Source organism: Ciconia boyciana, chromosome 17 (genome assembly GCF_034638445.1).
Source record: "Ciconia boyciana chromosome 17, ASM3463844v1, whole genome shotgun sequence".
Classification (NCBI taxonomy): domain Eukaryota; kingdom Metazoa; phylum Chordata; class Aves; order Ciconiiformes; family Ciconiidae; genus Ciconia; species Ciconia boyciana.
In genome coordinates, this window is record NC_132950.1 from 9,597,667 (window position 1) to 9,622,794 (window position 25,128).

Genomic DNA, 25,128 nt, shown 5'->3' on the forward strand with positions numbered 1-25,128 from the left:
TGAATATGAAGGGTCTTGGGGCTTCATGTTTGTGTGGCTGTAAAACTTCTTTTCTATTTACATTTTTATTTCCAAAAGAACCTATTTAATTGTAAGACTGTGTTCTCCAGCCCAAGAATTGACTATAGAAGGCTACTGTCACCTTTTAAAAAAGAACTTCTTTGTAAAAGTACAAAAAAGGGGGGAGGGGAGCTCAATAGTAGCTTTAAGACAAGCTGTTTTGGTTTTTTGGTGTATGTGTCTTTTGTTTTTTGGGTTGTTTTTTTTTTTTCTGTATCTGCACCTTAAGGACTTCACTGATTCTCTCTGCATGCAGGACAAAAGTTCTGAGCATTGCAGTATAGGTGTTTTTTATATTTCAGTCATGGGATGCTCTGCACAAATTATCTAGCGATCTTCTGAGCTACTTAAAAAATGTCTGCAAATAAAAGCATAGGATGAACTCCGCATTAGGAGGCAGGAAACCACCAGCTTGCTTTCTGTTATTGTGTCCTTGACTGAATTGTAAAAGTAATTTTCCTATTTACCCCAAAGTGATAAGTAGGGTAAATTTTTTGCTTAATTAGGATTTTTGTCTGTGAGGTGAGTTATTGAGAATAGGAGGGAAAGGCTTAGAGAAATGGTGGAGATTATATATACACATATATACACACACACACATATATATATATATAAATTTTTTTTTTAATAGGTTATGGTAAGATTTGAGAAGATTCCTCCTAAGTTGGGGTTGAGGCAGCATTGTGTACTAGCAGTCAGTCTCTGGGAAGTTAAGGAATTGGAGAATGTACAAATGTATTAATTCAAAAAAATAATAAAAAGCATGCACATTTAGAGAGTTTCTTGCGAAGTCTGTTAAATGGTGTATGTAGGGGCATCCAGTAACTTAGAGCTCAGGTTCTTTGTTTTCCTTCCTCCTTTTCTCCACTCCCCTGCAAAAAGATTCAGTATGGTTTTGATTTTTTTTTTTTTTTTAAATTCGGATTCTTCATTGTATTTCTTGTGATGATTTCACATGCATTGATATTTCCTGAAGTTTTGTAACCTAACAGAAATGATGATGTTAAATGTGAAGAAACAGTTTCTGAGCATGACAAGCTAGGAAGAAATTTAATGCTATGTTTGAGTACATAAAGTGTTAGTTTTGCCTTTCGTGTTAACCTTTAGCTTAAAGACGACTCATGTTTTCAGGAGATCCTGCGTGTACCATGTGGAAATCTGCTTCCCTTAGCATGAGTTTAAGGGCGGCACTGTTTTTGCTATGTATTTCTACTATGAAACAATATTATCCTATGTGCACAAAATGACTTTGCTGCACCTCTGAAAGTACTGAAACAAAACCCCGAGGTGGTGTGCATCATTTTGCTGTTTAACACTTAAATTTATAACCAGAATTAGTGAAAATTTTATAATGCTTGAATTTTCTAGAATGAATTGTACCATAGCAGATCTGCTCTCCCAGCCATACAAGTAGTGTGCTTGCAGCTTGCATGCCAAAGCTGGTGGAATGATGTCAGTGACAGCAACGGCTACTCTCTTACTTCATTATTTTGTTGGAAACTTCTCCCCTGATGAGAGGGGGGAGAAGAGAGCTCTAATTTGGGGGTTTGTGTGGTGTGATTTTTTTTTTCTTTTCTAATTTGGATTTTGCATGATGACCTTGAATTTTCCTTGCTACTTCTTAGGACTAGTTTTGCAGTGTAGTGAATTGAAATGCTTCTGTTGTCATGCTGATGCTTCTCTTTGTCTTGGTTTATCTGAATTCCATCAGATTATGCTACAATTGTCTACCCTTTATCTGTGTAATAATGTGGTGTTTACAAGAGACATAGCTTAATTGCATTTAAAGTGTATTTAACGAATATGTGCTTTTATTTTTAAACTTTACCTCACTTATACTAAGCTTCTGAATTGTTATCTGTCACTCAGAACCAAGAACACTATCCACTCTTTCACCTTAAACCATCCAATATGATTTTAAAATGAAATTCAATTTGAAAATCAGTCTTCTGCTATTTGCATAAGGATTAAAGTCTAATCAGATTTCCATATACGAATTTAGTGGTGTTTGCTAACCATGTGACTTCACTTGAACTTGAAATCATCAACAAGATGTTTAGCTCCATCATCACTGCATTTTGGAAACTAACTTTACTGGGATTCCTAAGCAGTACGTTATTTCATCTGCAGGGAGTATTCTGTCTAGAGTTGGATTACTGAAGCAGTTGTGCTGAGTAGTTGTCAATGAATAGTGATAATTCACTTGTCTGGATCTTGGCTTTTTTTGTTCCTAAAACACAATTAAAATTGAAGAGCAGATCAGCATACAGACACAGACTTGATGCACCTTGAAAACTGTTCTGCTTCAGTCAGGGCCAGCCACTTAGAGCAGTTCCTCCTTGAGTTCACTTCATGGCCTGCTTTAAGTTACTGTAATAAAAAATGTGCTGTGCTTCCTGTTCCTCCTTGAACGGTTTGTGGGTTCTCTCATCCTTGAAGTGTGTTAGGTCCCTAATTTTAAATCTGCTGGTAGGCAAAGCCGCGTATTTAACACTAGCCTTCTTTCTTCTCGTTGTGGTGACTGCCCTGGTGGCTGCTCTTTGAGGCTTCCAGGTGAGAGTCAGTGGACCGGTTTTTATCTCTGTTTGCATAGATTGAGTGGACTGTGCCAATTCCAGAAACTTTCTTTTTCCCCTTGCTGTTTACTGTCCCACCACCTACCTCCGGGTGGAGGGAAGAAACATCTTGGAAATGACACTAAAGGTGTATCCAGTGACTGCACCAGTGGAGGTTGCATTTTAATCGGGTTGCTCAGGTGCTTGGAGTTTGTCAGCTCTTCGTGCCCTGGAGGTCTGTTTTTATCTTTTTCAGGAACACAAAACTTGCTTTGCATTCTCATGCTGTAGAATAAGAAATGCAAGCATTTCATGAGGTTGGAGAGCATGCACGCGATCCTGGGCGTTAGTTGATGGAGTCTAATTTTATTTTTTGGTGAAACAGTGGTGTTGCGTTCGTACAGTCTTTTTAGGCTACAGTAGTTCATGGAGTGACTCTTCCATTTGACCTTGCAAAAAATGCACTAGTATCTGCTATTTTGACTCACTTAATATAGTCTGTTTCCCTTGACTTGTTTCTCTTCTTTTCCTGAGACTGAGCAGGTGCTTGATGCTACCCTCCTCACAGAGAAGGATTTGTTTTCCGTTCAGTAGTTTATGAAGTACTTTTAAGGTTCTCCTTGACTTTCATTCTTCTGTTACTAAGATGGTGGACCTAATTTAATGTCCTATGTGAATACCATCTCCTTGCTTTTAAACATCTGTTCTTTTCCTATGGGAGTGTATTAGTCTGGCAGACACTTGTGATAATTTGTATCTAATATAACTGAAAATTGCTGTGCCTGTACAACTTCTTTAAAAAGGAAAAAAAAAAAAGTTTTTTCAGATGGAACTGGCTATGAAGATGTACTGCTGCTGCGATGTCCTGGCAGGGATCTGCTTTTTTTGCCTTCCTATTCTATTCCTGCCCTTTAAAATTGGTAAAATATATTTCACATAAACTACTGAATTGATTTGGATGCAACATAAAATATTTTGGTAGTTATACTTGCAGGGGTTTACCTATATTTTTGTAACAAAACAACAGCTAACAGCTGCAGAAACTGGGAAGTCTCTGAAGCGTGATCTTGGGAGGCAGAAGATTTCATGGAGTTACTAACTAGTAACTGTGTACAGCACTGTGAAAACAGCATTTAAATCAGAGTTTTATGAAGGAGATGTTTATTGTTGGGGTGTGTTTTGCTTTACAGGACTGTTTATTTTTTTCTAAAACACTCTGGACTGAGAGAAGCTATCAGTGAAGCATCTGCTATTAAAAACTGATACTTGCTTTAATGACTTTAACAATGACTTAAGCTTTGGCTTGTTTTTAATTGATTGTATCTTCCCTTTTGTGTGTAGGTATGGGATTTCATTTTTAGTTACTTGATTGGCTTCAGGAGCATAAAGATAAGATTCAATTTAAAAAAACAAAACAAAAACAACACTTCTCAAAGCTGTTGCCATTCTTCTTCCTGCTTTTAAATAAGTGACTTGTTGGCTAATATTAAATATAAATCTTAAAATATAAATTCTGCTTAGTGGATCTGTGACAGGAGAACCTAGATATGACCTCATTAAAATTAATATATGTTCAGAAATATTTTTATATATTTAAAATAAATATATAAGATATAGAAGTATTAAGTGATAGTTTTCTTTCTTTCAAAAAATTGTGTTTTAAATTTCCTCCAGAGCTCCAAATATAAAGTGTCAGTCTAAAGACACTGAAAATTGTGTCTGTTGTTTTCTAACTGATTGATCTTTGGTTTTGTCTCTAATGCTGGAATACTTTGTAAATGCTCCAAGGGAACATATATTTAGCATTTTCTTGCTATTTAGATAGAAGGGATTTTTGATTACTTCATTAATTAATATTTTGGGAGGAAATGCCTTCAAACTAGTGAGAAAGCCATCAACTTATTTTAAGCTCTATACTTAGGAATTTTTTTCTCTCCTTTCCACCCCCTGTGCCCTCCCCACTTCTCTTTCCCCAGCGAGCACTTGTCCTGCTCATTCACCTTCTTCTTACATGGAGATAGCAATGTTTGCACCAGTGTGGAAATCAGTCAGCATCAGCCTGTGTACCTGCTCAGTGAAGAACACCTCACTCTCGCCCAGCAGTCTAACAGCCCTTTTCAAGGTAGGTTTTGCCAGTCAGTAGTGAGTATTAAAATGACTCAATCCATCGAGTTGCTCCGGATGAGGACTTCTGGCAAAGACTGGAAGTGGGAGCAGAGGTGTTACCTGTTTTGTATTAATTACGCCTTCTCCCCAGATGTCCCCTGTCTTGACATAGTCAGAAGCCAGTTGGTGTGTCTCGGCTCTTCTGCAGGTGGATGATTTCTGTATTCATCTTTTGGCATGTAGCCAAATAACTTGTCTTCATGACACAAACTTAATTTCCAAGTACTGTCCTATTGGTGACTTAAATATTTTGCTTTTTCAACAAGCTTTATAACCCCCACGTATCTTAATTGACCCCTCTTTTAGAAATCCATTTCTGACTCAACATACTTAACCTATTCACTCCCCCTACCCCTTTTTATTTGGGTCTTCCTTGCCTGTAAATTCCTTTGGTTCCACCAGCAGATGCAGGCTATGCTCTCGAAGACAAAGGAGTGATGGGGCCTGAGTCTGGTTAGTGGGCTGTTTGATCATTCCCTGTCTTAGACACACTTGTGTTGGCTATAGAAATCAGTTCTCCTGCATGACCACACACTGCCCTTGTTTATTAATGCTCAGTGTCTGAACTTGCTTTTTTTAATGCAATTTAACAGCAGCTGTGCTTTCCTAATATGGACAAAACTAAACACAAAACAGATTACTTCCCTGTATATACATTGTTGTTGTAACTGTACCAAGCAGAATGAAAGGATGAGGAAACACCTTAACTCTGTCAGAATTTGAAATAGTGTTTCTTTATCCTACCTGTATGTTAGAGACTCCTTGCTAGTCAAGATGAAAACTTGCTTGTTGCTTGTTCAAATAGATTAATTTGTAATTGTTACTGTGATTCTTGATTCTTACAATACGCATACATTTAACAATGTGTACCTATTACCAAAAACATGTGCAGTATAGTAAAATGTAGTTAGGGTGCATTTTGACTTACCGATGGTAAGTTGTTTATTTGGTGTGGCTGAAATAACAGTAATGCTGTTTCAGTGGGAAAGAGTGAATTTTGGTTAGATGTAATCTCCAATGTATTTTTATTTATCTTTTTAGTTATTCTCAGTCCCTTCGGATTAAATGGCACGCTCACAGGGCAGTCATTCAAGCTTTCCGATTCATCAACAAAAAAGCTTATCGGTGAATGGAAACAATTCTATCCTGTCACATCTAACTTGAAGGAGGGATCTGAGGAAAAACAAGAAGAAATGGATTGGGAGGATGATTCTTTAGCTGCTGTTGAAGTCCTTGTTGGTGAGTGCTCTGATTACCTTTTAATTCCTGAAATAAACTGGCCGGTTAGGTCTGCAAAATTCTGAATGCAAAAGTGACCCCACTTTATTCTTTTTGCAACCAACTGCTGTTGGTCTTTTGTTTTTCTGTTTAATTCTCGGGCCTATCTAAAATGAGTTGCTGCTTAAAGTGGTTTTTGCAGACCTGTTAGTAGGAGGTGTTTTTCTTTATGTGCCCTGAGAAGCAAGATAGTTTTTAAAATACATAAATTAAAAAAAAAGATAATCAAAAACCCGTAGACTATCACTGTTGACATCCGAGATGCATCAAAAGCATGTTGTACCGTTTCAGATTCTGTGCAAATTGAAATGTAACAGACGTTGCCTTTCAGGGATGCCTTCAAAACCACAGTCCTTGAGAACTTAATGTACTCGGGCACTGCATTTATCTGCTGCTGTTCCTAAAATCTAAGCCTCTGGGACGCAGTAGTTTGTTCCTCTGCTGTGGGCTATTGACCTTTGATTTGACAACTAATGTAATAATTTCTCTGTAACAAGTGTTACAAGCTTGTGTTGCAGTGATGGCTGGAGACCCTAATGATGATGGGGAGGGGAATATTGTCAGTTTTACGTGATACTAAAAAGTATGTTCTCAGTCGTCTTTATAAAACAAAATGATAGAAGCAAGTAGAAGCATGTAGATGCCAGGGCTGTCTCTGCCTGTATATACAAACCCCTTTTTATTTATTCACCCATGTCTTCTGTATAAAGCAAATCATAAAGTAATGATGGAGGGTGACAACAGAGACGTTTTGTCCAAGGATAAGGCTTTAATAGGTAGAAAGGGTAAGTAAACATATGAGTGACTGGTCAAATGATCCATTTGTTGATGATTTTAAATGTAAGTTTTTGGTAAACATCTGTAAAATTGACTTGCTCTTTTTTTCAGCTGGTGTGCGAATGGTATACCCAGCATGCTTCGTTCTAGTTCCTCAGACAGACATCCCTGCTCCTAGTACTGTAGGGGCATCTCACTGTTCAACTACTTGCTTGGGTGTCCACCAAGTGCCTGCTTCCACAAGAGATCCTGCCATGTCTTCAGTAACTCTGACTCCACCAACATCCCCAGAGGAAGTTCAAACAGGTATAATAAAATTAGCTTCTGCATGTGGGAAATGATTTTGATGGCTTCTCCTTTAAATTTTAAATCTAGGAGTGTTTGGAAAGGATTCAGATGTTCTTTGTACAACTGACTGGTTACAAAAAATCACATTTCTTTAGTCGTAAGTCTGTGGTAGTGAAACCAACTTTTATTGTTCAGCTGTGGGCAAAATTAACTTCAACACTTTCATTAGTTGCTGAAATGAGGACTGCTTTTGTACCTGATTATGTTATCCAGTACTTTAAATTTCAGTTGTCAAGGTGGTTTTGGGATTTTTTTTTTTTGGTTGGTGTCGTCCCGTGTCCGTGTCTCCCCCCCCCCCCCCCCCCCCAGTTTGTGTGCATGTATGTATTCTGGCATAGCTTTATAAACCTCATTCTGCATCTCAGCCATTCGTGAGTGAAGTGATGTTTTCAGCCTTTTTCACAGTCCAAGGAAGATTCTTTGTAGTTAAGTTTCTAGTAAGGCTGTGTGCCCTCTGAACTGCATGTGAGTAGTGGTTATGCTAAACTGCTTTAAGTCAAAGCGGGTAAGGCTCACTGATAGTTTCAGGCGGCTTTACGTACAGTTGTTCTTGTGCAAAAGAGGTTTTCTTTGTTTTTTCCCCAAAGGTCTTCTGTTACCTTAGTTTGACCCTTTTTTTTTTTAATAATACTGTTAAATTTGCTAATAGGTAGCTTTGCTCAAGTTATTTTCTTTTTCAGGACTATAGTTTCTTGGAAGATAAAGAATAGTCAGCCCAGTTATAACATAAACATATGTGGTACTTCCCCCCCCCCCCCCCCCCCCATGAGAGGGAACCATGTTAGGATAATCTGCTACTATACCTTAATTTTCTCTTTGTTTTTATTTCCTAACATTGAGTTAACAAGATACTTTTATTTCTGAGATGTTCCTGTGGTGGTTGAATTGGAGTAATAGTGGTTGTGAGTGTATCACCTCATTGCCTAAAACTATTTCCTCTGGTGCTGCTTTTCAGTTGATGCTCAATCTGCCCAGAAATGGGTGAAGTTTTCTTCAGTTTCTGATGGATTTATCTCTGACAGTACTAGCCATCATGGTGGCAAAATACCTAGAAAGCTAGCCAATCAAGTGGTGGACAGAGTTTGGCAAGAATGCAATATGAACAGAGCACAGAACAAGTACGTACTTATTTTGTGAAGCTAAAAATACCCATGGTATCTTGTGTGTTCGTTGTAGAAAGTAGCTCTGTTAAGCTGTGACTGCTAGTAGAAGGTGCTTTACTCTTAGTAATAAAACATTTTAAATAAGTTAATTTGTTCCTATTAGTTTGTTTAGTGTTCCTAACTAGTAGTTTGTTTAGTTCTCAGTTTAATATGTTAGTAAAAGGCTATTTATAACTTCTTTGCTGAATCCTGTGTCACAAAACTGCTCTTGAGGTTTGACAGCAGATAAGGAAAGAAGATATGTTGATCCCAAATAACTCTCCCAATATTGAATCATAGGAGGAAGTATTCTGCTACATCAAATGGTTTGTGTGATGAAGAGACAGCTGACAAGGTAGCATCCTGGGATTTTGTCGAAGCCACGCAGAGGACAAATTGCAATTGTTCAAGGTACAGTACTTGGCAAACCCGCAGCTCAACCAAGTACATTGAGGTTGAAGTGCTCAGGAGAGGGCTTGCGATGACGCCTTTAGGAGTAATTAAGCAATAGCTGCTTGTAGGAAAGCTGTAACAGAATTTGTATCTCATATCCTAAATGTCATTGTAGGTCTTGAAACTCTGCCCAATAAGATAATGCAGACTTTTTGTTCAAGTGAATCATCTGAGTGGACCTACTGGCAGTTCAGTGACAATTCCTGAGTCTTGGGCTGGAATTCCTTAGACCTGTATATGGATAGAAATGATCTCATGGGCAACTTTCTCAGGCTGCAATGGAAAGGGAATGCCTATTTATTTAGGAATTAAGAACCTTTTCTAGAGGGCTGTGGCATTGGCCTTGAAGGAAGAAAGCTGTTAATCAACAGCAAGATGATTGTAGCATTGTGTCTTGATGAATATGACAAAAAACCCCAAACCTGCTTTACTTTTTGGGAAACATGGCATTCCATGAGTGGTTGTATATGAAACTGCTTCTCTGTGAGTTGATTGCCAGTATATGTTTTTTATATTAGCTGGAGGAAAAAAAAGGCTCAAAACACAGGGGGAAAGTCTGGATTTAACTTCCAGTTTTTGTTATGATTTCTGTTTTGAAACTGTGCAATGATAGAGACTGTTAATACAGTTGTTTAAAATAAAGGGAAACATTAATTTCAGTGAGTTCTCAATTTCTGTGCTTATGGGAGAATACTAATCTTTAGGTGACTGAAGTGTTGCAAAGGTTTAAGTGTTACACTGACTACCTTGCAATGAATATTGGAATCTTAAAATAAATGTCTGGAGGATGTAGCATTTTGAAAGAAATGCATTTTTTCCTCCTTTATTGAAATGATTGGTTTAAGTTCTGTGGAAATAATTGTGTCCTGAGAAGAGCTGGGAGTTGGAGGAGGATTAAATATTCTATTAAAGGAGACTTTAGATATGATAGCACTAGTTAAGAGAAAACAATCGATTAACTGTGTGAGGTGTGTATTAGAAATATGCAGTTGCCTAAAGAGAAATTGCAAAGACTTAAAACCCCTTATTGTTCTCTGTATTTTGAATTCTAAGTGGTGAAAAACATGTGTATGAAAGTTTAAAGTAAAAATAGATTTTGCTACTTCTTACCTTTTATTCCTGCCTAATCCTGGCTTTTAATACAAGTTGCATGCTTCTTAACTTTCCTCATGGAAGAGTGGCAAAGAATATCCAGGCACTAAGGATGTATGTGCAGTTCAATAGCTTAATCGTAAACGTTTCATTCTAGACTTTGGTATTTCATGTCTCTCATTCTGTCAGATGATCTAGAAAGTTGGTATCTTGAACGTGAAGATGAAATGTTTAAGCTCAAGTGCATTCATACTGGAAAAAAACTAACTGTATTAATACAGTTGAGACATTGAGTCTTTCTTTTTTCCACACTTCCTAAATTTGTAGGTAAATAGCTACAAAAGCTTTAAAATAGCTTTCATAGGACTGAGCTTGGCTTCTAGATTCTTGATGTTAATTTGCTGCTCCTTAACCCATAGAGACTTGGACAGCACTATTGGTTAGTATTGATGCTTGAATTCAAGAAGTCATTCCCCAGTCATTCATATGTTGTTCTACTGATTCATCAGTGTTGGCAGAAGTTTTTAAAAGCGACAATGTGTTCATGTGACTATTGCTGTTAAAAGCAGTTATAACGTCTTCAGTTATGAGGATTATGTGCATGTTTGGCTCATAGGACATTTTTTTAAATTGTATTCTAAAATCTTACAATGCTACTCAAGTCATTCAAATGAAGTTACGGTCAGAAAGAGGCACCTTCACTTCACAATGGTATCGGTTTCAGACTTCTGTAATCGGCTGTTTAATGGCTTAGAAGCGGGTTCTTATCTAGTGAAAAAGAACGTGATAGACATATTTGAAAGATTAATGTGAAGTATTTTCCCCTATATTAATTCTGCAGGCACAAAAATCTCAAACCAAGAAATTCAGGTCAACAGGGGCAGGCACCACCTGTGGGCCAACAACAGCAAGCAGCTCCAAAGCACAAGACAAATGAGAAGCAAGACAAAGGGGATAAGCCACAGAAACGCCCTTTGACTCCTTTTCATCATCGTGTATCTATCAGTGATGATGTTGCCATGGAGGCAGATTCGGCAAGCCAGAGGCTTGTGATGACTGCACCAGACAGTCAAGTGAGATTTTCAAATATCCGAACTAATGATGTAGCAAAGACTCCTCAGATGCATAATGCTGAAATGGCAAATTCACCTCAGCCACCGCCACTTAGTCCTCACCCGTGTGATGTAGTTGATGAAGGAGTAGCTAAAGCTCCTTCTACTCCTCAGAGTCAACATTTCTACCAGATGCCAACACCAGACCCCTTGGTTCCCACAAAAACAATGGAAGACAGACTCGATGGCTTGCCTCAGCCTTTTCCAGCTCAATTTCCTGAAGTTATAGAGCCTACAATGTATGTTGGTACTGCAGTGAATTTGGAGGAAGATGAAGCTGATACTACTTGGAAGTATTATAAAGTTCCAAAGAAAAAGGATGTGGAATTCTTACCACCTCAGCTTCCAAATGATAAGTTGAGAGATGATCCAGTAATACCTGCTGGACAGGAAAACATAACATCAGTTACAGAGTAAGTAGTGCTTAATTTTATAGTAACAATGTGAGAAAGTGAGGAAACTGAAAGGCCAAAGGCAGTAGTTTCTCGTTATAAGCAAGCTTGTCACTAAAGCGTAATGTTCTCATCGGCTCGAGCAGTAATGCTGTGTGTGTGAGCATAACTATCTGTGCTGTCCGTATACAAGAACATAATTCTTGTGAAATGTGAGTACAAAGCACAGTCAAATATGTAGTAAGGCTTTCCAGCTCTTTCTCATTAGGACTCTGATTTAGCAGATGGCAATGAAGTTTGTTTTTTTTTACCGTAAAATTAATCTGTAGCCAAATTATGCCTATTTGGGACTTAAAGTCATCAGTGTCGTGTGCCGTCCCATCCTGTCGTGTGTCATGTGTCCCCCCCCCCCAAAAAAAAAAGGGGGGGAAGAAAGAACTTTCTCATTTTAATATTTGCTTTTTTCATTATTTGAAGAAAGCATGGATGGTTTTAGCTGCAGACTTATCCTATTAAAGCTCAAGTTTCTTCTACCTTGGTTCTGCTTTTGTCTTTATTCAGAAGAGCTGGTATTTAAATGGCTGATTGGAACAATGAGGAAGCTAATCTGGTTTCCTGGAAGATGTTAACTTTAATGTAGGCTGCAACTGCTTTCTAATACCAGAAACTTATCTTTGGAATAAGTAACACAAACTGGTGTTCTTGCACGTGGTGCATTCTCTCTGTGGTGGTGTTCCAAAGATTTGAGGATTTGAGGTCATCATTCAAAGAAAACAAGTGACTAGTGTGCCTACTGTTACTGCTCTTGGACATCAGATCATATGGGAAACCCTCGTTCATTAAACGAAGCTTGTCTAAGTTGAAGAAATAATGAGACAGTCAGACTAGATCCTTGTTAGAACCTCAGCCTTTGAGCTACAGGAAATGTAATTAAGAACATTTTATTATTTTATTTTAACATAAGCTAATATTGTCTTGACATAAAGTATGTGTGGTCTATAACTATTTAAAAAAAGGTTTTTGTTGAATAAACAATTTATTTCTGAAAGCTGGTGTTACCTAGCACCAGGTTTTAAAGAGTTCTACTCTGCTGCTCTCTGTTTCAGTCAGGGTAAAGGAATTGGTCACTCTTCTGATACTGCCTAAGTTTTGATAAATTATGGAGCTTCGAGGCAATGGAAGAAAAAGAATAACACTAGTGGTTTCAGTGTTAAAACTTACTTTTGAGCTCTGTTTTACTGCAGAATGAATCAACATGGATTTTCTTTACTAGTTAAAGCAAAAATAAACTCTCTAAAAAAGACCACCACCAAAAAAACCCCAAACCACCACCAAACCCAAAAAAAACCCATAAAAACAAAAACCCTGAAACAAAACCACTTGGCCTTCTGGGCTGTGTCTGCTTTGCTCTTGTACTGCATAAGAAATTCTTCCTGTCATCCATCTTTTACACCACTTCCTTGTGAGGACATGCGGCAGGAAAAGGATGGTAATGGGAAGCAACGGGTGCCGACAGGGCTGTTTAATAGCAGTGTAAATTTAACGTGACTGGGACCTGGTTGCAGAGGTGACAAACGTTGGTTTAGGGTTGTGATGGAGGGATTAAAGAAAAGTGGATTAAAGTTACCACTATCAACTCCCTTGCTGTTGATTATCTTTGGTCCAAAATTTTTTTTTCCTGTTTAGGTAAAAGGAGACTCTTAATGTGATCAGTATCAAATTATTGAAGGTTTTGGGGGTTTTGGGGTTTTTTTTTGGTTTTTTTTTTATTTTTTTGGTATTTTTTTAGGAGTTAGTATACTTAATCTGTGGTAGAAGAGCTGAAGCAGCTACTCACAAGACTGAAATTTTATGTTGACTTTCTGTTTCATTGCTGGCAGTGGAAAGCCACTGATGGCAGTCACATTGACGTTGCTGCGTAGGAAAGCTGTGAGAAGAAGTAAATATGCTGTAGCTGTTGGTCTGTTCTCGTACACGTTTTCTTAGCCATATCTTTTGTGTTCACTGTTTAAGAGTTTACATTAGCTAGTGCATGTCTCAGCTCTTTCAAGATGTGCATTTTTAGCGCTATTTTGGCCTTGAATTCATTTCAGCCACCAGACAAAGATATGCTCTACTTCAAAATTTTCATTTTGATTTACTAACTTATTGGACATATCCCCCCCTCCCCCGAGTATCTGGCTGTTAACATCTCTTCCTCTTTGGTGGTCAAAAATACTGAAAACTGCTGCTTGCTCTCGCTGTGTATTTTTCCTGGTGTCTAATTCCTTGTTCCTAGAAAGTTGTTCCTATATTTTTTCTTTTTTCTTTTTTTTTTTTCTGATGGTAATTTTTGCAGGATTTAGAAAAGAGGAAATCCTCAACTCCAGTGGGTGCTACTCCAGACATAAATGCCAATGATGCTTGACACAAAGCCCCACCCATTGCAGTGTTGTCTGGGGTGGTTGTACTGTGGTGGTCATTCCTAAAACAAGATTTTATTGAGCATGGATGACCAGTATGGATGGATTTGACAGTGTTGTCGGCTGTGAGGTGTTTCTTTGGAAAGCTTATTTCTAGGAAGTCATTTGACAGAGTAAAACTGTTTCTGTGTCCTTTCTCATACCACGTAGTTGACAGGGATGTACAGGGCAGCGAGGAAGACTCTGAGGAATCACCGTGCCTTTTTGTGTGCAGAATTTCAAGGTTGAAGTCTTTTTGAATTGTTCTATATCATGCTTTTCTTTCTTTCTGGTCTCTCAGAGGAGAAATGTAAGCCTATCTTATTCTAAACTCCAGATCAGTGTCTGCAATCTAGGCTGTCAAAAACAAGCCCTACTAATTGTGAGACACATTAGTTTCTTATGGGATAGCATTTCCTTTTGGAAGGAGGCTTGAGAAGGGAAACAATAAATATGTTGGAACCTGTGTTGGAACTTGAAGGATCCCTCTGTAATCTTCATCCTTGCAACATCCCTTTTTCATTTTGTGCATGAGACTTCTGTAAATGCTTCTTGGTGGTCATTCTGTTGCTGTTTGGGAGGAAGAGGTCTCAGAGCAAGAAGGAATTGTGTATCTGCATCAGTCTGACACTCCTGAAATATTTGTCTTGTTTGAAGGACAAGTTCCCCACGTGGGCAAGAGGACCACTTCCTCACATGGTGCCTCTTGTACGCTGGGATACATAAAATAAAGTTTGTTTAGGGGCAGAAGATAGAGGGTCATATGTATAGCTAATAATCATAACCTGGTTTTCTACTTGCCAATATTTCTTTTTGCTGGTGCAATGTTAGATCTGTGAAACTAGTAATCTTGATACAAAAACTTAATTTCTGTGTACTCACCAACTCTATTTTTGGCTCCAAATGTTAAGAAGAAAAATGCTGACAAAGGCAAATATGTTTTTATTATTCTCATTAGTAAATTGGATACTGGTGTATTGCAAGCTTCATTTGTATTGATACAAGTGATATAATTGAGTACTAAACATAGTGGCATTTGTGTGCTTTAGTAGTGGTTATTGCTTGGGCTCTTTGGGTAGCCAGGCTTTGTGTACAACAGAGTGTTGGTTTGTGTGTGTTAGACACAGCCGCATATTGGGAGGGTTGGCGTACTTTCTACATTTAAATTAATTAAATGCTCAGGAATTAGATTCTTAAAACGTGGAAAATTCAGGTTTAATCACTTCTTTCTGATCATTTGTTTGAATGTGCATGGGGAAGGGCAATGACTGATTTTTTTTAACCTGGTGAGTTTCTTTTAGTGGATATAGATAGCTTAATACATTTGTACTTTATAATAAATGACAGCTATGACCTGGGATAAATTACTAATCTTTATCTGAATTGACAGTGCTTGAGGAGAGATGGGCAGAATGAATCACACTGCTGTGTCTGACGTGTGTAAGGAGGTTGTATTAAATGACTAATGATTTAATCTTTTTCCCAAAAAGTTTTCTGAAGCTGGGGTGGAAAGGAAGAAAGGGGGAAGGGAAGATGAAGTTGTTCTTGTAAAGGCTGTATGATAGGAAAAATCTTTCCACGTAATAAGTGATAAATAATATTTTATGATTTTTGTTTTTCTTCTGTTCAGATTAATGGTGCAATGTAGGAAACCTTTAAAGGTTTCAGATGAACTGGTGCAACAGTATCAGAGTAAAAACCAATATGTAGCAGCAGTAGCAACGGAAGCTGACCAGGAACCTGAAATTGATCCTTATGCCTTTGTTGATGGTGATGTGGAATTCTTATTTCCTGATAGTAAAAAAGATAGACAGAACGTTGAGAGGGAAGCCGGGAAGAAACACAAGGTGAGTAAAGGAGTGAGGATACGAATCAGTGATGAGATCAAAACAAATTGCTTTAGTCACCAAATATAATTTAAATCCTTCTCTGTGTATTTAGAAGTGCATTAAAAAAAAATAATTGTATTCTAGCAGAAATGATCAATGAAATTATGCAGCATGCCTCTAACTACACCTAAAATTATTTTGGCATACTGGTGGTGCTATTGCATTAGGGTTTATGGCTTATACTGAGAGAACGCTGCTGGATTGGAACAACAATCAATCTGGCTCAGTAGCCTTTCTGTAGAAATGGGTGATAGAAGGTGCTTGGGGAAGAGCGGAAGAACAAGGCAAGTGCTTTGTTCATGTGTGGAAAGGGTTGGGGATTGGTGCGGTGAACTCTGACTAGTTTGCTGGACAGTGAATTGAATTTTTTTTTTTTTTTCAGTTTAGCCAGTATCAACTATATGAGGCTTCTACTTAAAAGTACAGCCTCCAATGAAGGAGAAAGTGTAACTGCGTTAGGAGCTTGTATATGAAATAAACTTGCTTATTAGGACTAGTTGTGTGCGTATGCACTCCTGGTATCGAGAGTTTCGTTCAAAAACTAGTATAGTTGATGTATAGCATTTGATATCAAGTGTTTTTACAATAAGGTGGTGCAGCAAGAATCCACAGCTTTCTTTTTAAATTTATCCCCAACACAAAACCTAAGATTTAAATTTTTATCTGTGCTCATCATCTGTGTGTTGCTAGCATGCCTGTATTCCAAGCTTCCTTCTCCCTGAGCAAGTACCACTAACCAGACCCCCAGACTACACCTTGCTGAGCTAGAAAGCTAATGAGAACCTGATACTTCTGATATGTACAAGAATTCCCGTAGGGAGATGAAATGCCCCCCAGTTAATTAAAGCAAACTTTTCTACCTTTTTTTTAATAGGCTGAGGATGGGACATCTAGTGTTACAGTTTTATCCCATGAAGGAGAAGATGCTATGTCTCTATTTAGTCCTTCCGTCAAGCAAGGTAAAGAGGCTTTTGTGTTTTCTCTCCTCTTTTAATTGTGCTATGTTAATAATAATCTCTTGAATAGTCAATAGATTCTAATAGGCTACTAAGTCTTTACTTTATGGTTTGTATTTCCCTGTCCCTTCAGAGCTAGGAATCTGCTTGGAACACATTTTCTTTGTTGCACCTTGCAAATAAATGTTGGCTATAAAATCCAAATGTTATAAAACTGAAGGGACCTCACTTATGCATAAGATAGTTGAATGAACTGAGAACATGACTTTTTTTTAATCCAATCCCTGCCCCTGCCCCCCCCCCCCCCGGCTGTGGAAATAGTTCTTAAGATGTCTTTATTTTTTTTAATGAATATATTGCCAATGTTTTTGTAATGTTTGTTTTTCTTTATAGATGCCCAACGTATTGCTGCTCATGCTCGCACTGCATCAACTAGCCTGTTCCATGAAACAGACTTAGTGGTCTCTTATACTGACCTTGACAATCTCTTCAATTCTGATGAAGATGAACTAACAGTAAGTGATGTGCAAAAGTAATGGCAGCTGCTAGACAAAAACTGTGAGGAACAAGTATGTCTTTTTGTGGGTTTGGGTTGGGTTTTTTTGGTGGTGTGGTTTTTGTTTTGGTTTGGTTTTTTTGGCATTTGTAGGAGAGGTTGCTAAACATGCATATAAGCATGTGCCGTGGCTCCTCTATAGCAGACTACTGTTCTGGTTGACTCATGCAATCGTATTTTTGGTACAAGCAGGCTTTTGATCTTATATCCTTACTATCCAGACAGTATATGCTTCTTGAATATATCTTTATGTATAATTTTACAGATTTTACAGTGGTACTAGTGCTCTTTTCCTATGGTCTAGGTTCTGTTTAACTAGTCAGTAATGGTAATACTGAAACAAAAAAAAACTTCTGAAAGAGAAGAGGCATTTAAACACGTGGACATTCTGCCAAATAAGCTGCTTCATTGCAGCAGCTATTATCTTGGAACAGTTTCTCTTGCAGTCTCTGATGGCTCTGAATCTATTATCTTTGTAGTTTCTATTTCAATACTGTTTGTAACCAGTTGTCTTTTCTGAACTGTACTTTGCTCCATGCCTAATCCTAAATCCCCTTACCCAGACAAAATGCCCATCAACTTTAATGGGAGCTGTAGCTGAGTAAGGGCTGAGGGATCTTAATAGCCATCAAAGGTCATCATTATATAAAGCAAGTGTATTTGCTCTTAAACATGAAGACTCTTATTTTCTATAGACTTTAGTACTGTCTAAACACTGTAAAATATCTCTTGTTCTTTTAATTTCAACAGCTTTTCTTCCCTGTACCTCTTGTTCCAGGATTTGTGTTTCTCTATCGTTTCTATTCCTGTTCATGTGGTGACATCAGTAATGTTAGCATGGCTTTGGGAGTGCGTATGTTTTTTCTGATAGATTGTGGGCAGCCCTATTTAGCTTTTTTTAATATGTCTGCTAACAGGCTGAGAGTTATTTTATAACTGGTCTTTCATTTTAATAGCCTCTTGACTTGATGGAAGAGCATTCTCTGAGTTACAAGTATTAAGGGAGGACAAGTATAACCCCAACTACTAGCACTGGGCTTCTGATTTATTTTGATTTTTCAAATATTATACAAAGTCTCAGCTTTGTATGTCCACTGCACATGAAATTTCCTCTTAGCAGGAAATAAGAACATGTGTTCATGTCTGAAGTGATTTTATTACAATACTTCTTTTCTTTCTTAGCCTGGATCTAAAAGAACAGTGAATGGTGCTGATGACAAATCCAACTGCAAAGAGGCAAAAGCAGGAAATCTAGACCCACTGTCATGCATAAGTAAGCTTTATTTGTTTTTTTCTAAATAGAATACTATCTCTAAACATTTGATTGCTAATATGTTGTGAGAATTTGGAAACGTAGGCTTCATTTGCCCTACTGAAATTTTAAGACAAAGGAAATACTTCAAAATGTTTTCATGCTCTAAAGCCTACTTCTAATCTGAAATTAGGCACTGCAGATCTCCATAAAATGTATCCAACTCCACCTTCATTGGAACAACACATTATGGGATTTTCTCCAATGAACATGAATAATAAGGAATATGGCAGTATGGACACTACACTTGGAGGAACAGTACTTGAAGGGAATAGCTCTAGTGTGGGAGCTCAGTTCAGAATTGAAGTAGATGAGGGTTTCTGCAGCCCCAAACCTGCTGAAATAAAGGTAGGTAGTGCTGATAGTCCTCATAAATGTTTCTAATGATTATTGTGCAGTTTATTACTTAATCCTGAATAGGAACTGTGGGAAATTAAGTACAATTTGTTACTTGTGTCCTGCATTCTACTGGGGTAGGTAATGCACATTCTAGTAAGCAGTATGTAGTATTTTACTACTTAAGCTTCAAGAAAGAGTAATACGTAATTATCCATTAGTATACTGAAGGAATGCATTTCAGTAATTGTAGTTCTTTATTTGTTTTGTGTTGGCATATTGCTTTTTGGAGAACCATGGGTGCGAATGATGTGTGTATAAATCTTTCTCTTTTGCAGCTGTATCAGGATTAAATATTAAAGAACTACTGCTTGAACTTAGTCACATTTTTTTGAGAAGCATTTTAACTGCTGAAGTGATCTAACTTACATGCTGATGCTTTACCATGTCTAACTTCTAGGATTATTCTTATGTTTATAAACCTGAGAATTGTCAAGCTTTAGTGGGATGTTCCATGTTTGCACCACTGAAGACTCTTCCCAGCCAGTGTCTTCCTCCCATCAAACTGCCAGAAGAATGCATTTATCGCCAGAGTTGGACTGTGGGAAAGTTGGATTTGCTTCCTCCAGGACCTGCCATGCCATTCATCAAAGATGGGTATGACCTGTGCCGCAAATGTTTAAGCTTTGTAAGGTGGTCAGTTATCCATGCTATAGGAAGTACCCCTAAAGTTTTATTTTTTGTAAACATGTAGTGAGAAATATTTGTAAAGACACAGTGTTTATACAACTGACAAGAGCCTTTAAAAAAAAATCCTTATGATTAAACCTTACTGTAAGAGACTGTCTTCTCAAATAGCTTCTTAACTGTGCATACATTTTATTCGTTGTCTCATTTAAAGGTTTCTTGGGGAAGCTTAATGGTGCAAGTCCAGTTTTAATAAGTAATGAAGATGGTAACAATCAAGATAAATGTAAACTTGGGACTTGTTTTTGCAGTGGTGGTGTAGGTACTCTAAGGGCTTAGTAGGTGGTGCTTCTGTTTCTTAAATTATTTTCTTAAAGAGCAGTAATCTCAGCTGTATTGGGACTAGGAAAAAATCTCCTTTGATTGGAAGCTGTGCCCAGTGTGACATTGCCTGGTAACAGCAGTATTGCAGTAGGCATTTCTGTAATCTGCATTTGGTAGCGATGGTCTTGCTGGCAGTTCTTCTTGAAGAAAATATTTATTCCTCTTTCTCTTCTGCATTAGTAGCTGGTATAAATACATAGCCTCCTTGTTGCCTAATCCATTTATTGATAAAATTACATGAATATTAAATCTTGGAGTAAATACTGACGTTGCTTCTATTAGGGTCATTCATAAGCAATATGTTTCCAGGTCTCATTAGCCTTTATAGGTCTTTGGAGATACTCAGCTGCTTAGGAAAGAAAATGTTAAACGTTTCCAGGTGATGTTTTCCTTGTGGATCCAGCTGAATCTGCTGTTGATAGACCTGGTATATTTTCTTAGTGTGTGTCAACACAATGTGTAAATAAAACATGAACAAAAAAGGTGTCCTTTAGACTCCATACAACCATACAATTTATAATTTATTCTGACCACACTTGTTTCCTGGAAGCTTTGTGCAAAGGAAAAGACTAAAGGAGGCGGGGAAAGATTCTTTAACAGTACTGTCAGTGGGAGTCCTGCAAAGTCATTTAGAACAAATGCTCTTGAAGTTCCTTAGGGAATGAAAATCTTGCTGTGGATTATGAAAGACTAGTTTAGAAAAAGCAAATATTAATTAGGAAGGTCCTTCTTCAGAAATTTGAGACTTAAATTTGAGCCTTAAACTTCAAAACCAGTATGCTGTATACTTAAAAGTATTTCCTTCTTCTTGTGGCTGCTATTAGTGATGGAAGCACTATGGATCAAGAGTATGGCCCCGCATACACACCACAAACTCATACTCCATTTGGGATGCCACCAAGTAGCGCACCTCCCAGTAACAGTGGAGCTGGAATTCTCCCTTCTCCTTCTACCCCTCGTTTCCCAACGCCTAGAACACCAAGGACTCCTCGAACACCTCGTGGAGCTGGTGGACCTGCAAGTGCACAGGGTTCAGTCAAATATGAGAATTCTGATTTATACTCACCAGCTTCCACACCGTCGACATGTAGACCGCTTAATTCTGTTGAACCTGCAACTGTGCCTTCCATTCCAGAGGCACACAGTCTTTATGTGAATCTCATCCTCTCAGAGTCTGTAATGAATCTCTTCAAAGACTGTAACTTTGACAGCTGCTGCATATGTGTTTGCAATATGAACATCAAAGGTGCTGATGTTGGAGTTTACATTCCTGATCCAACACAAGAGGCCCAGTATAGGTGTACCTGTGGTTTCAGTGCTGTTATGAATAGAAAATTTGGCAACAGTTCTGGACTGTTTCTTGAAGATGAATTGGATATTCTAGGACGTAATACGGAGTGCGGCAAAGAAGCAGAAAAACGCTTTGAAGCTCTCAGAGCTACTTCTGTTGAACACGGCAGTGGAGGACTGAAAGAACCTGAGAAACTGCCTGATGAGTTAATACTGTTGCTGCAGGATCAGTGCACCAACTTGTTCTCACCCTTTGGAGCAGCAGATCAAGATTCCATTCCCAAAGTTGGTGCAGTTAGCAACCTGGTACGTGTAGAAGAAAGGGATTGTTGCAATGACTGCTACTTAGCCTTGGAACATGGACGGCAGTTCATGGACAATATGTCAGGAGGGAAAGTTGATGAAGCACTTGTGAAAACTACTTGCTTGCACCACTGGTCAAAAAGAAATGGTAAATATTGAAAACAGCTTATTTTCTACTTGTCCGCCTATGAATTTATTTTAAGGGTGTGTTTTGTGTTCTTCCTGGGTGAGTATTGGGTGCATAAGACTGTTTTTCCACCTGCATGCTTGCATAAACTTCTATTTTAACCGTGTTCAGAATAACCATTCCTTTTATGTTCTGTGCTGGTACCATACACCAAGCAGAGTGTAGGTCTTGGCTACCATCAGCTGTAAATTCCTAACGTAAATTTGAAGTGTAATGTAAGACCACAGTAGCTGTCCACAACGTTTCACTAGGCTTATTCTTTTAAAGCAGCTTTTGGTGACTGCATCTACAGAGGCTCTGTGGAATGAGTGTACATAGGAAGTGTAGGTGGTTCAAATGGTGACTGTATTGTCAAGGCTACTGTGGTAGAATTAAACACGATTTATGATTCAGTTGGCTTCCTCCCCTTCTTTAAGGGGGGGGCAGTAGTTTAATGGCGCGTATGGCAAATAAAGCGTTATTGTAGCCTTCGCTCTGTTGGATCTGCCAGAGATCCTTGGATTTTTCCTTCTAGGGCCTGACTAACAATGTAGTGTCTTATGGAATACCCTTTATTGTGTGTATTTGCATACTTCTCTCAATAATAGTCTTTTCAAGTAGCAACTCTAGCAGGGTGAACAGTGAAATATGAAACTTTGATAGCAGTTAGCTGCGATTCATGGTTGTTAATGAGGATGAGGAGGACTAACAGTAAAACACAGCTAGGATTCTGTGTATCGGGGTGGGGGATTAAGTTTAAAAGCCTGGGCTGTAGATAAGTCAATGTTTTCAGGCACCTAGGAGAAGACTCGGTGTTATTGTGACCTTGGTATTTAGCATAAAAAGATGTAAAGATACTTTTAAATGGAAGGCTATGAAATTATAGCCGTACCAAATTTTTTGTCAGCTTTTTATTATTAAACACTGTGCATTAAATGGCATAGTGGCGGCAAGCTGATGAAATGGGCTGGGACTGTTTGAGGCTTCCCTCAACTTCTATGAAGTGAGCACTGGGTGGCAGTCTGCCTAACCCTCCTTTATTTGGAGGGAAAATCCTGTAGTTTAACGGTTGTACAACTTGTTTGTATCTTTTTTTTTTTATTTTAGGGGTTTTTCCCTTAGTTTAAATCGTAAGATGGTAAGGCTTTCAAGGGGAAAAAAACTACAGGAAAAAAAAATTTAAAAAAATCCATCTGTGTTTTTTATAAGTGGCTGAGAGGGGAAGAAGGAGAACTCTAAATCTGTGTGCTTAACTTTTTATGTCATGGCCTTTGGGTGGCCTGCATGTACATTTCAGAAGGGAGTGACCTTGTTTAAAATCAAGGTGGTTTAGGATTCTGGGTTATTTCTGGAGGGCTTTATTTTATCCTGTTGTTGCAGTAGGCCTTGACAATTTTTTGTCCTTTCAGTTGTGGATGTGAGCATGCAGTGTTCCCAGGACATCCTTCGTATGCTCCTCTCGCTCCAGCCAGTTCTTCAGGATGCAATTCAGAAAAAGCGAACAGTCCGGTCTTGGGGCGTGCAAGGCCCCCTCACATGGCAACAGTTTCACAAAATGGCTGGCAGAGGCTCTTACGGTAAACTGCTGTGTAGACTCCTGTCTGTTAATCTCGATTTGATCCGGCCACCAAACCTCAGTGTCTGGATGCTGTTCAGCCTATGGGAATTCTAAACGGCATTTGACCTTTCTTTAAACTAACAAGAGCTATTAGACAGGGGAGAATTCTTCTCTTTAGAAAAACAGAAAATACTTATATTCCTTTAAACAGTAAATGAATTAAAGATGTGTATTTAAACATAACAGCTTCAATTGCACTGTTTATATACACCTGACACTTCTCCGAGTGAGGGACTGAAATTGCAAAGTTGAATTTAATGTTAAAACCAGTAATTGCTCTTTTTTTTTTTTTTACTCAAAAGAATTATTCCACTTTAATTACTCTAAAAATAGCCTAGTGAAAATACTAGCTTTGAAATGCTTGAAAAAGTGTGCTTTATTGCTCAGTAGTTTCAGAACTATGTTGAAGATCTGAGGTTATCCAGTGTGTTGTCTATGATAAATATTTGGAGTGGCCAACACGTGATGTACACTTACAGATACAAGGTAAATTTAGTGCACTCAAGATTTAAACTGACTTCATTAGCATATGAGATTGATTTACCACTATGTAGAAGAGTGACCTTTCACCAGCAGATCTTTTGTAGCTATATTTAGAACATGGTAATTACACATTTAGGGTACATGTAAATGCATGTTTTTAATTTTTTTTGCTTCTGGGATCCTTTACATATCTGCTTAGACTATTTACATGTCCTCCCCCTCTTTTTGATCACTCTGTGGGGAAGGCTTCCTGGACGGTAAAGATCTGTTCGTGATTGTCTATATACTGATAGAAATATTGAACAACTGTGGAACTTCTTCTTTTATTTGAGAGATTTCAAATAAAAATAATTAGCTGATGCTTTTTTGCAGAGGGTTGGATCATACATGCAGGTTTTTCATTTGTATCTGTTCAAATGAGAACTATTCCATTTATAATCAGTGCTACTTCCTGTTCGATGCTGGGAACACTAGTGTTTTTTCTATTCATGTTTCCTAGAAGCAGGGTGTTAATTTTAAGCTTTCTGCTTAATATATTGGAAAATGTGTCTTGCTTTTCCAGGAACTGATGAGTCCCCGGAACCACTGCCAATCCCAACATTTTTGTTGGGATATGATTACGATTTTCTGGTGCTGTCTCCATTTGCTTTGCCGTACTGGGAGAGGCTGATGTTGGAACCTTACGGATCTCAAAGAGACGTTGCTTATGTTGTGGTGTGCCCTGAGAATGAGGCTCTGCTGAATGGAGCAAAAAGCTTCTTTAGGGATCTGACTGCAATATATGAGGTACATTATTTATGGCAGTTAGTAGTGAAATGGATTTTTGAAAGACTGTTTCTAAAACATACTTGTAACTACTTATCAGGCTTGTCTCAGATGATGTAAACGCTTGCACAGAATGCTGTCTCGGAAAGCTGCTAGAAAGGATTTTAGGAATGGGCACTTGGAAGATAAGGGTTGTTCATGCCGCTCGCCATTCCTTTTAGTAATAGCTGTTTTGAGAGTCTTTATCTGATAAACGCCACTCAGTGGTAAAACTCTGTATTACCACTTTAATTGTTTTAGCTACACTTAATTAATTAATTAAATGCATGTATTACTTGGATTGTGATTAAGATTAGAGTAGATGATGCATCAACCTTTTTTCCTTGTGTTTAGGAAAACCTGAAAATAAACCATAAAATCACTATTAAATATTTCATACTGGTGTAGTATTCTAGAATTAAATGTTGCTTTGGAATATCATAACTAAACTGTGAGTTCTCTGTCTTTATTTGCTCCTTTGTGTGATATTTAACAGCTTTTAAGGCTTACAAATTCTTTATCTTGCAT

The 25,128-nt window shown here is 38.0% G+C and overlaps 1 protein-coding gene across 2 annotated transcripts in view; it reads left to right on the forward strand.

The window, feature by feature from the left end:
* The window catches only part of MED13 (mediator complex subunit 13), a 58,531-nt gene that overhangs the window by 21,982 nt on the left and 11,421 nt on the right, over nt 1-25,128 (forward strand). Inside the window, exons 4-19 of one of the 2 annotated variants that reach the window (XM_072882203.1) lie at nt 4,592-4,737; nt 5,184-5,234; nt 5,823-6,020; nt 6,948-7,142; nt 8,140-8,302; nt 8,627-8,737; nt 10,713-11,396; nt 15,447-15,663; nt 16,580-16,664; nt 17,055-17,176; nt 18,400-18,490; nt 18,663-18,877; nt 19,326-19,522; nt 20,761-21,677; nt 23,105-23,272; nt 24,359-24,582. In XM_072882203.1, coding sequence (XP_072738304.1) covers nt 4,592-4,737; nt 5,184-5,234; nt 5,823-6,020; nt 6,948-7,142; nt 8,140-8,302; nt 8,627-8,737; nt 10,713-11,396; nt 15,447-15,663; nt 16,580-16,664; nt 17,055-17,176; nt 18,400-18,490; nt 18,663-18,877; nt 19,326-19,522; nt 20,761-21,677; nt 23,105-23,272; nt 24,359-24,582 — 3,784 coding nt within the window. The remainder of the gene's footprint in view (nt 1-4,591; nt 4,738-5,183; nt 5,235-5,822; nt 6,021-6,947; nt 7,143-8,139; nt 8,303-8,626; nt 8,738-10,712; nt 11,397-15,446; nt 15,664-16,579; nt 16,665-17,054; nt 17,177-18,399; nt 18,491-18,662; nt 18,878-19,325; nt 19,523-20,760; nt 21,678-23,104; nt 23,273-24,358; nt 24,583-25,128) is intronic. The other variant, XM_072882204.1, reaches the window with a different exon arrangement.